Source organism: Eublepharis macularius, chromosome 1 (assembly GCF_028583425.1).
Source record: "Eublepharis macularius isolate TG4126 chromosome 1, MPM_Emac_v1.0, whole genome shotgun sequence".
Lineage (NCBI taxonomy): Eukaryota > Metazoa > Chordata > Lepidosauria > Squamata > Eublepharidae > Eublepharis > Eublepharis macularius.
The window spans coordinates 63,464,882-63,479,991 of record NC_072790.1 but is presented as its reverse complement, the minus strand read 5'-3'; the positions used below and the strand labels follow the sequence as shown (position 1 = coordinate 63,479,991).

The window sequence follows — 15,110 nt, the reverse complement described above, 5'->3', positions numbered from 1 at the left end:
AACATGAGGATGTCGTGATGAAAAGGTGATTGATTGTGTTAGAGGTTAGAGAGAGAAGAGGAAACATTAAATGCCCCTGAAAAGTCTGAGTGCTGAATCCATCCTTCAGCACACGGACTATAAGCAGCCCCCATTGTAACCTTTATTTATAGGGTCTTTAAAGAATATCCACTAGCATATTTTTCATTGTCTAAGTGTAATCTCTTAAGAAAATTTAAATGATACAATCAAAGGAAACTGTGATAAGAGATGTTTAGTTTTTTTTTTTAAAAAAAACCCTTACCTGTTCGGTTTGGGATTCTGTGGTTTCTTCCAGGTATTTTTTGAATGGATTTGGTTGGATAGGATCCTCTTGTTTAAATATTATTTTTGCTTTCACAGTTGTCGGGCGGATAACGCCAGGCCTTGTCTAGATTTGAAGAAAATGATATGTTAGTTCATTTTTAAAAATGTTTTAAAGAGCTATGTAAAGAGCATTTATTGTTAGGTATTAACTTTGCACTCATACATATTAGTAAGGAGTCCAGTAGCACCTTTAGGCACCTTTGCGGTAAAAAGACACACATACCCCATCGCCTGGTCCTTGTTTTTACAGCAGGGAATGAGGAATTCTCTCAGCTGGCCCAAGTCTCAAGCTGCTAGGATCATAGCAGCTTGAGTTCACCTCTCCAGCTTTATCCCACTTCTCTTTTACAATTTTTCTCCACTGCCCCCACTGGGTCTATGCTCTACTGCCACCAGCAGGCCATTACTAGAATTACAGTCTGATGGCCTGCAGTCAGACTATCTGGAAAAAAAATCAGAATCTCCTTCCTAATTCAGCCAATGTGGAGGTAGGGGGGGGGGGGATTTAAGAAATCTCATAGGTTAGAGATATTCTCTGTGTGTTTTTCTCTTATGCTTTCATAAGCATGAGCCAAAACATGAGGCTTTCCATGATCATAAAAACCAAATAACTCTAATTTCAGAAAAAAAGTTTTTATTTTTAAGAAAATAAGCAATCAATGGATACAATGAGTAAAAGCATATAGTTGAACAACAAAAGACTAGATCAAGATGGGTAGCAGTGTGTATTTGAAGAAGGCCATTTTCACACTGCTTACTGGCCACGGAACATCATGCCAAGCTCCTGGAATGACAGCGTCTTCCTGGCGCAATTTCGCACGAGAACTGCTGTTCTCACACGAAATCGTGCCAGCAAGACGCTGTCGTTCCGGGAGCTTGGCACAATGTTCCGTGGCCGGTAAGCAGTGTGAAAACGGCCAAAGTGAGCTGTGTCTCACGAAAGCTCATACTCTACACAAATTTTGTTAGTCTTATAGGTGCTACTGGACTCTAACAAAGACTACAACATCAAAGCACTGATAAATGAAACAAGTATAAATGCAATCTTCTCTCCTTAGGTCCAAAGCTTGTCTCTGTGATATTAAAGAATGGTTCCGGGTTTGTTGTTCAGGCTCTTTTGACCTCAGTTTTTCCTCCTTCTCCATCTGGTCATAGGCCATGTGCCTGTGTGTGTCTCCCTCAGAGTCCCCATGGGGACAACCTGTCTCCTCCCCAAGAACGGCTGCTTCTCTCCGAGAATGGCTGTCCCCCCCCCCCCCACCTCAAGGGACAGCATTCTCTTCCCACCATCCTCAAAACCATTCCCACAGTAAGTTCACCAGAGAAGGAAGGAGAAAAGCTAGAATCCATCTGGTCACTTGAGGTTCCCCATTATTTATATGCTGTCTTTTGGGTGGCCTTCATTATCATTCTAATAGTTTAACAGCCACAAGTTGGAATTTAGAATAAATGGGGAAGGGGGTGAACTGATTCTTTCTTTTGATCAGACAAATCGTAAGGATAGTTTGAGCTTAACCCAAAATTCACAAAGTGAATTTTTTTTACATAAATGTCTGGACTGAGGTGTCATTTCATCACACATCATCATCACATTACATATACTAGTAAATGTAGCTTGCATTCTTCAAACACTGATAAATCCCTGGCTGTCCCTGGAAATCCTTCTTCATCCAGTCCAAGGGTTGTTAAAGTCGGAAACAGAAAAGCCCCCAATCTGTTGCATTCCACTGTAATTTTCCCCCTAAAAGACATAATCTGAAAAATTCCCAGTCTCCTTCCAGTTCTGCAGCTCCCAAACACAAATCTCTGTAAATTCCCCCAACATTCTTGAATGATTCTAAGGGGGCATTTCAGAGGTCAGATAACATCAGAGAGAGTGGAATGTGTGTGTTACATTAAAGAGAGAACTGAGTACAGTGTTTTTGATAGCGTTAATGGGCTACAAGGTGTTATTTGTAACTTGAATGATGTAAGGTAGACAGGTACAGACACATGTATGATACACACATATATTTCTCTGGGTCTAAGACCCAGGGATTTACTTCTGAATAGAGCTGCTTAGGATTGCTCCCATACTTTTCCATCCTGTGCAGATTTATACTGTTCTTCCATAAAATTTATATACAGCTTTTCCCCGTTAGTGATCTGGACAGAAGTTCAATTGCCATCAGGTTGTGGCCATTATGAGCACAAGAAACAAATGGCCTCTCTCCATAATTACACCTTTTATTTTTGGAGTCTACTGCACTATTTGTCATGAATGACAAAGTTGTTTTTGTTGTATCAAAGTAAACATTGTCACGACTGAAACCCCAACAGAAGCTCTTAACTGGATTAGTCATATTCTGGGTGTTTCAGGTCACAGACTGACAAATCACCAGAGCCTGACATTATCAGCCACCTGCAGAATCAAAGCATTAGCTCTTGCCTAAAAATAAAAAGACAAAGAGCTTAAAACCAAGCAAAGATGTAGCTCTGCAATTAATATTTTAATTAGTTTCTACTAGGGACCGAAATTTATTTTATTTCACTGATATGGTACAAATAGTGGAAACATAAAGCAAGAGTTTCTTCTCGCTGCCTTTTCTTTTATTCTAGAACTATAAAATTGGTACCATCTCATGATCAAAAAAGACACAAAAACCTGAACACATCTGTATAAATCCTGGTGAGAACAGTAGAGCTTACTTCCAGGTGAAAACTGTTTTACAGGAACATAACACCATGGCTGCTTCCACAGACGTTGGATAATCCACTTCAATACTCTTTAGTGAAGATTTGAAACTGATTTTCCATGAGTGATTCCGCACACATTGGATGATGCACTTCCAATCCTCTTTATAGATCATTTGGAACGGATTTTTTAACGTGCGGAACAAAAAATCCACCTCAAATGATTGATAATGTGCATTGAAAGTGCATTATCCAATATGTGCGGAATCAGCTCATGTGTGGAACAAAAAATCCGCTTCTAAAGGATTACGAAAGTGCATTGAAAGTGCATTATTCAACGTGTGTGGAAATGGCCCATGTTTTCATCAGCCAGTTCCAGCCTATCTTCAGTGACTGTTTGGGCATCTAAGTGCCAAGATATGTGACTAGATTGCCAGAATGTTTATCAGAGATTGTATATAAAATACTATTAGACTCTCTGTCACAAACAAGCCTTTTTCTACACATGGATTCTGACCTGACTTGCAGAGCTTGAAATGAGAATCTTTGTGACTAGCTTTCTAGTCTAGCTTTGTGACTAGGTTCTAAATATACTTAGGGACAAATCATATAGGTTGTGTTCCTTGAACTTCTGTGATCAATCAAACTCTGGGGCAGAGTCATTATTTAGAGGCCATTTGCTTTTTCATGAAGTTTATTCTAGCACAGTTGCTGTGTGACAAATTTTAACATTCAGTGGTCATTAAAGACAATAAATATATGCACAAATGAGAATAAGACCATCAAAGAGATCACATCATTTTGAAAACTTCTGATCTGTAGAGGAGGGGGAATTTGAAAGCTTGCAGGTGCATGTAGCTAAAATGAAAATCATGTATAAAATAGAACATAAGGCTCTTCTCTGCTACTGTGCAGGGAATAAAAATCCCATCATGTGCTATAAACAGGCAGTTGAAAATTCCTATCAATAACAGAGCATTAGTGAAACATTGCTTTGGCAAGGAGGAAAAATTTACATGGCCAGAAGAAATCCTGTTTACAACAACCAGCATTCCTTACCTTAAAGCCAGTTTATCTATCCATCTAGTACATTTTATCCCACTTCTGTTCAAAGAAGCTCAAAATTAAGCACATGATCCTCCTTTCCCATTTTTACTGCAACAACAATCCTGTGATATAGGATAGGCTGATGGACAGTGACTAGCCTAAAGTCAACCATGGTCCACAGTGCTTCACAGCTGAGTGGGGATCTGAACCCAGACCTTTCCAATCCATTCACTACTAGACAAGGCCATGAACCACAAAAAACAAACCAGGAACCAGGAACTGGCACAGAACTGGGGCAGGTTTACGAACCAGTTTGTGGTTCGTGGGGTTTAAATGCCCCTTTCCGGCCTCTTAGCAGTGGCAGGGAAAGGGGCATTTGACAGTTTAAAGGGCCCTTTCCTGCCTTGCAAGTGGCAGGTCCCTTTAAACTATCAGCTGGCAGGCGGCAAGGGGGGATCGCCCGTGCTGCCTGCCAGCTGATAGTTTAAAGGGACCTGCTGCTTGCAAGCCATAGGAAAAGTTTATATGGCCATTTCCCTTGGGAAAATGGCAATTTAAACTGCCCCTTTATGACCCAAACGAACCAGTAGACCAGTTCGTGGAACTTTGTGGAAACGAGCTTCCATGAACCACTGGTTTGCGAACCACGAACTGGCCTGGTTCATGTGTTTTTTTTATTCATAATTCGATTCGTGCCCATCTCTATTCACTACTTCACACAGTATATCAAATGCTAAAATTCCATGTAAATTTGCACAAACTCAAACCAGTGCCAGACAGAAACCTTGTGAGCCACCAGACTGGATTAAGCCAATCTATTCTGGCCTGACCAATTCTTGACAATCTACAGTATGCAGATGCTACCCAAATCAGAAAGTTTATCAAGTCCTTGGTTGATTGCCATAGGAGGCTGTCGTCATATATTTCTCTGTCTTCAAACAATCCTAGAATATTTTTGAACTCCATAACCAATCAGCACAAGGAGAAGACAACAATGTATACACACCTGGTCACTGAAAATCAAGGTAGACTGATGAGCTCCAAGGAGACCTCTGTAAATTGAGTGAATGGGCAGCTATGTGGCAAATGAAGGTTAATGTGGATAAGTGCATATTGGAACAAAAATCCTAATTTTCAGTATATGCTCATGGGGCCTGAACAAGCTGAGACTGAGATGGAAAGAGATATTATTGGGGTTCTTACGAAAAGTTCAGTGAAAACATTAACCCAGTGTGTGGCAGCAGAGGAAAAGGAATCTCCATGCTATGAATTTAGGAAAGGGATTGTAAATAAAATGGCCAAGATTGTAATGCCATTGTATATAGCTATGGTGTGGCCTCACATGGAATACTGTGTGCATTTTGGACACTGTATCTCAAAAAGGACATTGCAGAACAGTAAAAAGTACAAAGGAGGGCAACCAAGATGATGAAAAGGTTGGAGCACCTTTCCTATGAGGTAAGGCTGGAGAGTTAGAGGCATTTCAGTCCAGAAAAAAAGAAGGCTAAGGGGAGACATGACAGAGGTTTATAAAATTATGTATGGGGTGGTGAAAGTGGATGGAGGGAGATTTTTCTCCCTGTGATACTAGAACTCAAGCAGCACCCAATGAAATGGTTGGGAAATAGGTTCAGAACAGACAAAAGGAAATACTTTTTTGTTCAATGTGTAATTAAACTATGGAATTCATTGCCAGGGGAGGTAGTGATGATGATCACAGGCATAGATAACTTTTAAAAAGTGTTTAGACAGATTCATGGAGCAGAGGCCCATCAATGGCTACTAGCCTCAGTGACTGAAGGCGGCTTCCATATCCAGAGGCAACAAACCTCTGAATATCAGTCCTAGGAGGTGGCAGCAGGGAAGGGCCTCCATCTCTATGTCCTACTTGTCTTCCAGGTTAATTGGTCAGCTCCTGAGTGAGATAGGATGCTGTGATTGTTCTAACCACTCTTATGCCGCTTCCGTGTAGTAGCCACTCTTCATAGTTTCCTCATCATTTGTTTTTCGTCTTTTCCCCACTTTGCTGTGATTGTTCCCAAACCTGGTTTGGTACAATCTTCTGGAAAGACCTCTGTTGAAAGTACTTTTACCCACTGTGGGCAGGAAGAGCAAGGTTCCAGTCCTGTAGCACCTTAAAGACCAACAAGACTTCTAAGGTATAAGCTTTTGAGACTCAAGCTCTCTTCATACAAGGAACAGAGATTCCTGGGTTGTTATACCTCAGCCAAAAGGTTGGAGGGGATCACTGCCTTTGTTTCAACTGGGGCAGAGGGCAGGGCAGGAGAGGAGTAAATCATGTTGGTGTCTCTGAACTGCAGATGGTATTCTTAAAATGCTATTAGGTGTTGCTGATATATACATATACATATACATATACATATACATATACATATACATATACATATACATATACATATACATATACATATACATAGAGAAAGAACAAGGCCGTTTCCACACATCTTACCTTTTGTCGGCACATCGCGGAAGACAGCATCTTGGTACACGAAATCGCGCCAGGAAGACAATGTTATTGTGGAAGACAGCATCTTCTCACGTGATAACAGCATCTTCCTGGCGTGATTTAGCGCACGAAGACGCTGTCTTCCACGATGTGCCAGCAAAAGGTAAGACGTGTGGAAACGGCCCAGTTCTTATAGAGAGAGCCAGTAGTGGTTAAGAGTGTGGGACTCTGGTCTGGAGAACCAAGTTTGATTCCCCACTCCTCCACTTGAAGCCAGCTGGGTGACCTTGGGTCAGTCACAGCTTCTAGGAGCTCTCTCAGCCCCACCCACTTCACAGGGTGTTTGTTGTGGGGATAATAATAACATACTTTGTAAACTGCTCTGTTAAGTCATCCTGAAGGGCGGTATATAAATCGAATGTTGTTGTTGTTGTTATAGTTCTTTCTTCCCCTGCCTTTCCCACCCACACAAATTCAATGTACAGCTCCAACCCAGGTTAGTACAGAGGAGATGGAAAAGTGAGCTCTCGAAATCATTACCAGATGTCATGATAGGATTTCCCGGATGCCTTGTGGCTCCATGTATTAAACTTTCAGTTTTGCCTATACAAAGTGTTCTACTGAGTTGAAGAATAAATTGCCTTAAAATGCTTTTTTCTGTCATTGTTTTACCAGTAGTATATTTCATCAGGGAAAATCTTCACAGAACATTTTGTATTATAAAATCTTAAATTTTAAAAGTAATAAGAATTTGACATCTCATACAATGATTCTGACAGCAATAAAACTTCTCTTTGTGTATCAGAAAATCTGAAGGCATAAATGCTCCAACCAATAAATTATTTTTCTTCACACATACCTATGAGGAAAAGACAAATTATTTTATTTGCTTCTGTATTTGTGGAGCAACAAATTCTATGGCAATTCACAAGCTCAATTATTTCTGTATATGATATATTTTACAAATGAATCTCCTGAGATATCTTTTAAGTATTCCACAGAGATTTGTCTTCTTTTGGGTATACACCTTTCTCCTGTCACCTTGTGGTGTAGGAAACTTTGAAATAAAGAGCTAGCTTCCCGTGCTTATACAGATCATATATTTAGGACTGAGGTGAATAATTTGAATGAGAGTTCATTCACTCATCTTTGCTTCTGGCCTGTCACTGTTTTCCTTGACTCAGTATTAACCATCTAAGGATCACGTACAGGATGGCTGAATAAGTCTTTCTACAAGTTCAATGTGTCTTCTGAAGAGGAGAATCCAACCACCCACCATTCACTTTCATCTTTTCTAAAAAGGACATTTTGTCAGGCACTGCCCATATGCTTGTCAGAGAGGCAACATCATGGAAGCAGGAGTTAAATGTGCTTATGTTTATAGATTACCTACTTCTCCCATAGGTGAAGCTATAAGCTATCATGCTAATTAAGCGCTTGCTACCTATTTCCTGCCTTTAAATAACTGTACATGAAACAAAAGCTTGCTGCAGTTTCCTTCTTGCCTCTGGTGTGTTCTTTTTCTTGTTGCAATAAAGGCTTGATGAAATGCAAATCTGTCTGTGGGGAACTTAGCTTGAGCCTCACTTCTGGCAAAATCACTTTCAAAGCCTATGTTCAGCAGTAAGAACTACAAATTTGCTTCCACGGAGCTGGGGTGGGGAGCGGAGAGTATCAGGGTGTCAATTTTTTGTATTGTATTAATTTATTTGCTTGGGCACAGTCTTAATGGTTATATTGCCCAGAGGAGTAGCTCTTCATGGTCCGTCCTGGCCTATGGTGCTTTGAAGCTTATAGGGTTGCCCACAGTGCCTTGGCTGGGAGATTTTGAGGGCAGGGACTGGGGATGAGTTTGGGAAGGATTACTTCTTGGTGATGCCGTAGGAATTTCCCCTAATCTCTATGGTAAATACCGTAGAGAGACTATGAAATTCCTAGAGTACCACTATATCAGCAATTATCTTGATTTTTTTTCTCCAGCTCCTCAATTTCTCATGGGTGGGAAATTGGGGCAATGGGCAGGGGTTTACCCTCCACAGGCCAGGCAAATGGCAAGCCTAGATGTCTAAGATGTTTGTGAGAATAAGATCCCACTCATAAATGCAAAGAATTGGGGAGATTGCTTAATACAGCGGAGAATGAACTGTGGCCTGGGAGGCTCAAAACTTGCTTTCGCTGTAAACATAATAGATATTTGAAGATTAGCTACTCTCTTTCTCTCAGCTTTGCTTTCCTCTCATTTGGAATTAATAATACTGTCCTGTCTTACAGGCTTTTGTAAGAATAACAAGATAATGCATTATAAACAAAGAGCACTTATGATTGCTGTATGTGCCAGGACTAATTATTATTTAAAAATCCTACCAGTACAAATTACACTAGAGCACCCCAAGCAATGCATTCCCATTTTTTTTAAAGACAGAAATAGACAACTGCATTTTGGCTTACAAACCCCACTGAACTGCCCAAACCCCACCCCACCCCCACCCCCACACTTACCTTCCCCTGCAGCATGCGGTGTCCTCCCTCTCCTCCTGCAAGGGGCAGGAAGGACCATTTTCGGCCTCCTCCATCCCTCTGCGGGCCTGCAGGGTGGCAGAGGAGACCGAAAATGGCCATTTGAGGGGTGGCCATTTGAGGGGCACGGAGGCTGTTTTTGGCCTCCTTTGTCCCTCTGCGGGCCTCCTCCATCCCTCTGCGGGCCTGAACAGGGGCAGAAGAGGCTGAAAACAGCCTTGCTGCTCCTCACAGGAGGAGGAGGCCGCAGACTGCAGGAGTCATCAAGGTGTCGGGCTGGGGCTGGCAGAGTGGGGGGCTGGGGCTGGGGCTTGTGGGCTATTTAAAGGGCCCTGCCGCTTGAATGCAGGGATCCCCCCCTGCCAGCTGATAGTTTAAAGGGACCTGCGGCTTGCAAGCTGCAGGGAAAAGTTCAAATGGCCACTGCCTCGGAGAAATGGCCATTTAAACTGTCCCTTTCCCAATACGACCCAAATGAACCCGAACCAGTAACCAGTTCGTGGAAGTTCATAGAAAGGAGCTTCCACGAACTGTGGTTTGCAAACCACGAACCAGCCTGGTTCGTGCATTTTTTTGGGTCGTAATTGGATTCGTGCCCATCTCTACTCTCTAACTGGGCCTGCTAAGTGCACATCAGTCTAAATCAGGCCCCAAAGACTTAATTTAAGCTTGAGCAATGGATGGAATCTTCCTGTAAAGTGCTGCTGTTCTAAAAAGGATTTTTTAAGGATTCCTTTTAGGTAGTGAATAATGCATTACTTTCAATAACAGGCTGGGTGTGTTGTCTTTGCTGCCTATTGATTTAGCTACTGTTGTGTGTTTTTACTGCATTTTATCTAAACTACTTGGAGCTTGGGACAGCTGATATTTTCAAATTAATTCAGCCACTGTTTTAGACATCATAACCCGTTGGAAAAAAATAATTATAGTGCAGACAAAAAGAGTACCTTTTTACTCTCGTTTACTGTAGGCGTCAGCAAGCTGAGGTTAGCCTGAAACAAAATAAGTATGTTATCAGGTCGAGTAGAATAATTCATTACTTTTAGTGCTCCCTATTAGTGGGAGCTGAGTTGGGGCACACATTTCTTACCTCTCTATTACTGTTTTTGGCAGCCTCAGGGTCCACCAGAAAAGAACAAAGGGCAAAATATTCATTTCTAGTTTACCTTTGTAATAAAAAACTATGTAAATTATTAACTATTTATCAGCTGAAGCACCAGCTTGCTCAGATTGTTAAAATCATCTCCAAATTCTGAGCATACTATATAATTGTATGCAAGATCAGAGTATACACACACACAAGAGTCCTGTCCACAATACTGGTTCACATGTAATTTCCATGAGCTGGCATATGCATTTGTGAAAGGCAAACTGAATCCAAGTATACCCATCAGACGGGTTTTTTTTTCAGTAATGCAAAATATCAACCCTGGATCTTTGACTCAAACTGTGTGTTCTAAATTTGTTTTAACCCAAACAAGCAGCCAAACAAGCTATGAGTTTAAGTTGAGGGTATGTGTCATATGCCGCTGATCCTGTTTTCCTGTATTCCCTTTCCAGCTCAAAATTGGAGGAAAAATATGGGGAAGCTAGAGAAATCCTATATCTTTCCCAGAAAATGATCAAGCAGCTTGGAGAGGATGATTTTGAGCTGGAAAAGGACTGGGGGGAGCAATTGTTCCTGCTCTTAGCTCAGATGCAGCCCACATAAGTGGTTTTGGGCTTTTAAAAAAAGTGTAGTTTAAAGAATCACAATAAATCACATATACACATATTGAGTAGTTTCTTTGTTTCATGTTTTGTTCTTCTCATCCCACTTTAGCTCAGCACCAAGGAGAAAGAAGCAAATAAACTATATTTACATATACCTTCTTAATTGCCCCAGCCTACCTACACACTTTCTTCTCAAAGCTGTTTTCATGTCAAGTTGCAGTCATGTGTGCCTCTTTTCTTTGAACAGCTCTAGTGTTTTCCTCAATAAACAGAGACAACTAACACTTGCCTGTGTCTCCAAGTCTGCCAATTGCTGTGAGAAATAAGGCAGAAGGATCACCCCATGTAACACCTCTCAGGTATCATTCAGGAAAATGGAGGCAAAAGCTAGCAGGAGGTAATGTGCATTGGCAAACTGAAATACATTATACCTTCAGGGCAGATCTAAGGCAGAACTAAGAAAACAAAGAGGTGCTTAAGCATAAACAAGGTTGGAACGCAAACTGGCTCCTAAAAGATCTTGACCACCGAGATGTGAGCTTCATTAGGATATAAAAATAGAAGAGAGTCCAGTAGCACCTTTAAGACTAACCAACTTTACTGTAGCATAAGCTTTCAAGGACCACAGTTCTCTTTGTCAGATGCATCTTATGAAGAGAACTGTGGTTCTCAAAAGCTTATGCTACAGTAAAGTTGGTTAGTCTTAGAGGTGCTACTGGACTCTTCTATTTTGCTACTACAGACTAACACAGCTAACTCCTCTGGAAGACTAGGATATGCAACAGACGACAGCTCTGTGTCAGTTGTGCTACAGAAATTGGTTGTTTGGAGAGGCCTGCTTGTGCTCACTGCAACTCCATCCCAAATATCATTTTACAATTTGACCATTGGAGAAGAGTAGAGAGAATGATCATGTCCATTCTCTGTTCAAATAATTATGGGCCCGCATAGCACAGCGCATCAAATCCCCCAGCACCGCTCTAGCTTGCTACCTAGTGCCATTGACTAAGCAATATAAATGAAAAATAAACTGGAGGCTTTTATTGCTTTCTCCTTGAACAAATACTGTTTGTAATAAGCCATCAGGAAGGTCAAGGCAACAACTTTGTGGCCAAACAAACAGACAGAGGGGAGGGAAATGAGTCATAGTCCTCGGCTGGGTTTTCTCTTTTATTAACTCAATGACATTAACCTTGTTAAATGTTTTGATCTTGAAGTGAATAAATTTGCTCAGAGAATTTATGTCGCTGCTCTCTCCCTCCGCCAAATGAGCATTCAGAACCTGTAGATAGCGCCACTAATTTCTATGCCTCTGCAGTTCATCAGCATGGCATAAACAAAATCAACTGTGGCCCCAGGCTATGCTGGTAAGCCTCAAGATACCACAGTCTTACTGAGGTTAGGCATGTTTGGGTCTCCTCAGTGCCTGGATAAGAGACCCTCTGGAGAATCCGTTGGAAGCCACACTAAGTTTCTTGAGGGAAGAAAGGCAGGGTATAAAGCTAATAAATAAAGCTGTGACATGGCAGGGGAAACTGCATCTTGTGAGATATTTTCAATTTCTCTTTACCTATATATAGTCTTGACTGTGCAAATCCCATTGTCAGAATATAACCAGATATCCAAATTATCTATGAAAACAATATATTCCTTTGGATCAGTATATTTTAAGTTATTACCTGCAGGTTTTTTCTTGTGCCTGTGTTGGCAGTCAGACCCCCTCCCCATGCTGAAAGGGTAGTTTATAGATAAAATATCATAAATCCCTTCCTCATATACCATAAATCCAAGGCACTGCTGGGCCCAGAGCAAATGCCAGTTGGGTAGGAAGACTGGAAAGTTACCAGGACATGAGTCAGAGGTGAGTGATTGACTGACTATCCCTCTATGACTGGGAGAGACGCAGAAATAACAAGGCTTCCTGAGAAAATTCCCTGCCTAATCTCATCAATGCCTTCCTTTACTTCAACTCACCCATTTACCCTAATCAAAGCTATTCAGCAAACCTGAGAGCTTTCCTATCCAGTACCTACCAGATCATCAAGCAATATTCTTACTTATAGTCTATTTCAGATAGGAACCTCTCCCCACTTATTGTTCTATCTCTGAACAAATAATTAAGCCATTGTTTTTGGAGCAAGATGTCATCTTGTCCCAGGAATGTTTTGCTCTATAATTAGGTTTCTCTGCCATGTGCTGAATATGTGTGTTTGTTGGGACCCATCCACACACCCCAAATTCATTTGGACCATCTCCTTTTTTCCAGGAAACGCCATTTGTTTTGCCGCCTCCACAGACCTCTGCTCTTCAAGACTGGTACTTATCACCCTCCCAGAACTGCTTTCTCCTCCTTTCCTTACTAATTCTCTCTTAGTTAGCCTTGTATGTGCACTGTGTGTATTTGTGTTAGTGCCCTTTTTATTTCTCTTTTAATTAAAAAAAACCCTTTCCTGTTGAACATCTGCCTGATTTATCTGAGAGTTCTCTAAGAGAATAATCCCCATAAACTTTGGTGGAGATTCCTAGTTACCTCTTTTTGCTTGTCTCCTTTAATTTTAATTCCTCTGACTAACTAAAAAGATCTCCTATTTGGGTAACATCTGGACATAGCTCACACATTCAGAACAGATGCTTAAAATATTACCCTATGTAGCCAGGGAATCCAAACTAACACATGCATTCTAGTAGTTTCTCATCTTTCTAATTATACTATTCTATTCCTTTTGAAGTTTCTGCAGCTATTGATATGGGGCAGAACTGGAGACAAGGCTCCAAAGAGGGAATTCTATGACCTCAGAAATAATTATACTGGTACCATTTATAAGCAGGAATGAAATGAAATATTAAAAGAGACCTGGAGAATACTCAGCCATGCGGCCCATGTTGTGGCATGCTGACACCTATGTCATCACCACGGCCTGGCTAGCATTGCTGGGGCTACTTGGCCCAGCTTGCTACTGATCATCTGGGGCCAACCAGGGAAGTAGCCACTGAAAATTTTCCTGAGAAGTTAAAGGAGTGGTCTGCCTCTATTTATAATGTGAGGTTTTGAAGAATAGCTTTGGCTTAAGCTGGAGAATTCTAATTTGTCATCTACTCTGCATCTGTGGCTCAGCTTCACAAATATATTTGAATATACATATAGTTTTTAACATGTACTGCCTAGATTTGGAGAAGCCAACTACAGACTTCTCCAAAGGACTATGACAGGAACTCGCATTGGAGCAGAGCTGAGTGATGAGGTTTAATGTTTCCATTGCTAACACCTTTGAGCCATTTATCTTCACTCCCTAGAGATGAGTTCTTGTCATCCTGTGTGGTAAATATAAGTACTGTTGCCATTACAATATGTAATGTGATTTTTGTGTATGACATTCTTCTTGCTAGAAGCCTAAAGTTGTTATGATCAGTGCTTAAAGTCTAGAGAAAAGAGACATGGGGGTTCAAACCAATCTGGAAATGCCAGCCTCGTATTGGGAAGCTCTTTTCCCTAATCTCTGATATCTTAGGACTCTCTCCTGTCACTCAATGATGAAAGAAATACAGTCTGTATCTGTTCAGAAGCTCTTTATTCTATTCCTGTGTCTATTGAGAAGAGATTGAGCTCAAACTATGATAATACTTACAAATCTTGTTTCTCGTCCAGCTGGTCTCTGTAAAGCTGTAGATGTCTGTAAGCAGAGGTTAATTTTAAAAAGCAAAAAATATCAAGCACTTTTGCCATTCTATTGATATTTTTTACCACATTAAAAATTCAAGGCTTACTGTTTTCCTCCTTAGTGGGCCTTCTGAGGGCAGAAAGGCAGGATATAAATTTTGTTAATTAAATACATAAAAATTATTAATAGACCAATATAGGTAAGGTACTTATTTATCTCTTCAACATTTTTAAGCATGTTCAAAAAGTGTCATTGTGTTCAGATGCCACAAATAAATTACAATTTGTTTGTGATATGAATAACCCTGAAAACTTTGAATTTTCTCCTGTACTTCTTTCTCTACTCACATAGCACCTCAAGGTTGAAGACTAGACACGTATACTTCAAAAATTCTTAATTTGGGGTTGAGATTTCAGGTAAGGCATTGTTTCATTATCTCGACTTAGTTTTCAAGAGTGTTGTTACTGGTTTGGGATTGGGGAGGTATTTTTTCTGGAAATTTGCGACCGTTCTTTTTTTCCTCCCCTCATCCCGAGAGACAACAGGAGGGAAGAGGGAGAAGGGAAGAGGAGAAAGAGGAAGCTAATCTCAGACTTACTATTCCAGAATTTCCTTGGAGGCTTCTCCCCACCATCAATATCAGCGGTGGAAGAGTTCACCCAACTGCTGAAAAATGGCAGATAGCCTTC

General features: G+C 40.9%; 1 protein-coding gene across 5 annotated transcripts in view; it reads right to left on the bottom strand.

Annotated features, from left to right (window-relative positions):
- MLIP (muscular LMNA interacting protein) overlaps nucleotides 1-15,110 on the bottom strand; it is a 106,052-nt gene that overhangs the window by 20,483 nt on the left and 70,459 nt on the right. For all 5 annotated transcript variants that reach the window (XM_054981671.1, XM_054981514.1, XM_054981752.1 and 2 more), the window contains exons 10-12: nucleotides 14,389-14,433; nucleotides 9,997-10,041; nucleotides 284-409 (exon numbers count right to left, since the gene is read on the bottom strand). In XM_054981671.1, the coding sequence (XP_054837646.1) occupies nucleotides 284-409; nucleotides 9,997-10,041; nucleotides 14,389-14,433 (216 nt within the window). The remainder of the gene's footprint in view (nucleotides 1-283; nucleotides 410-9,996; nucleotides 10,042-14,388; nucleotides 14,434-15,110) is intronic.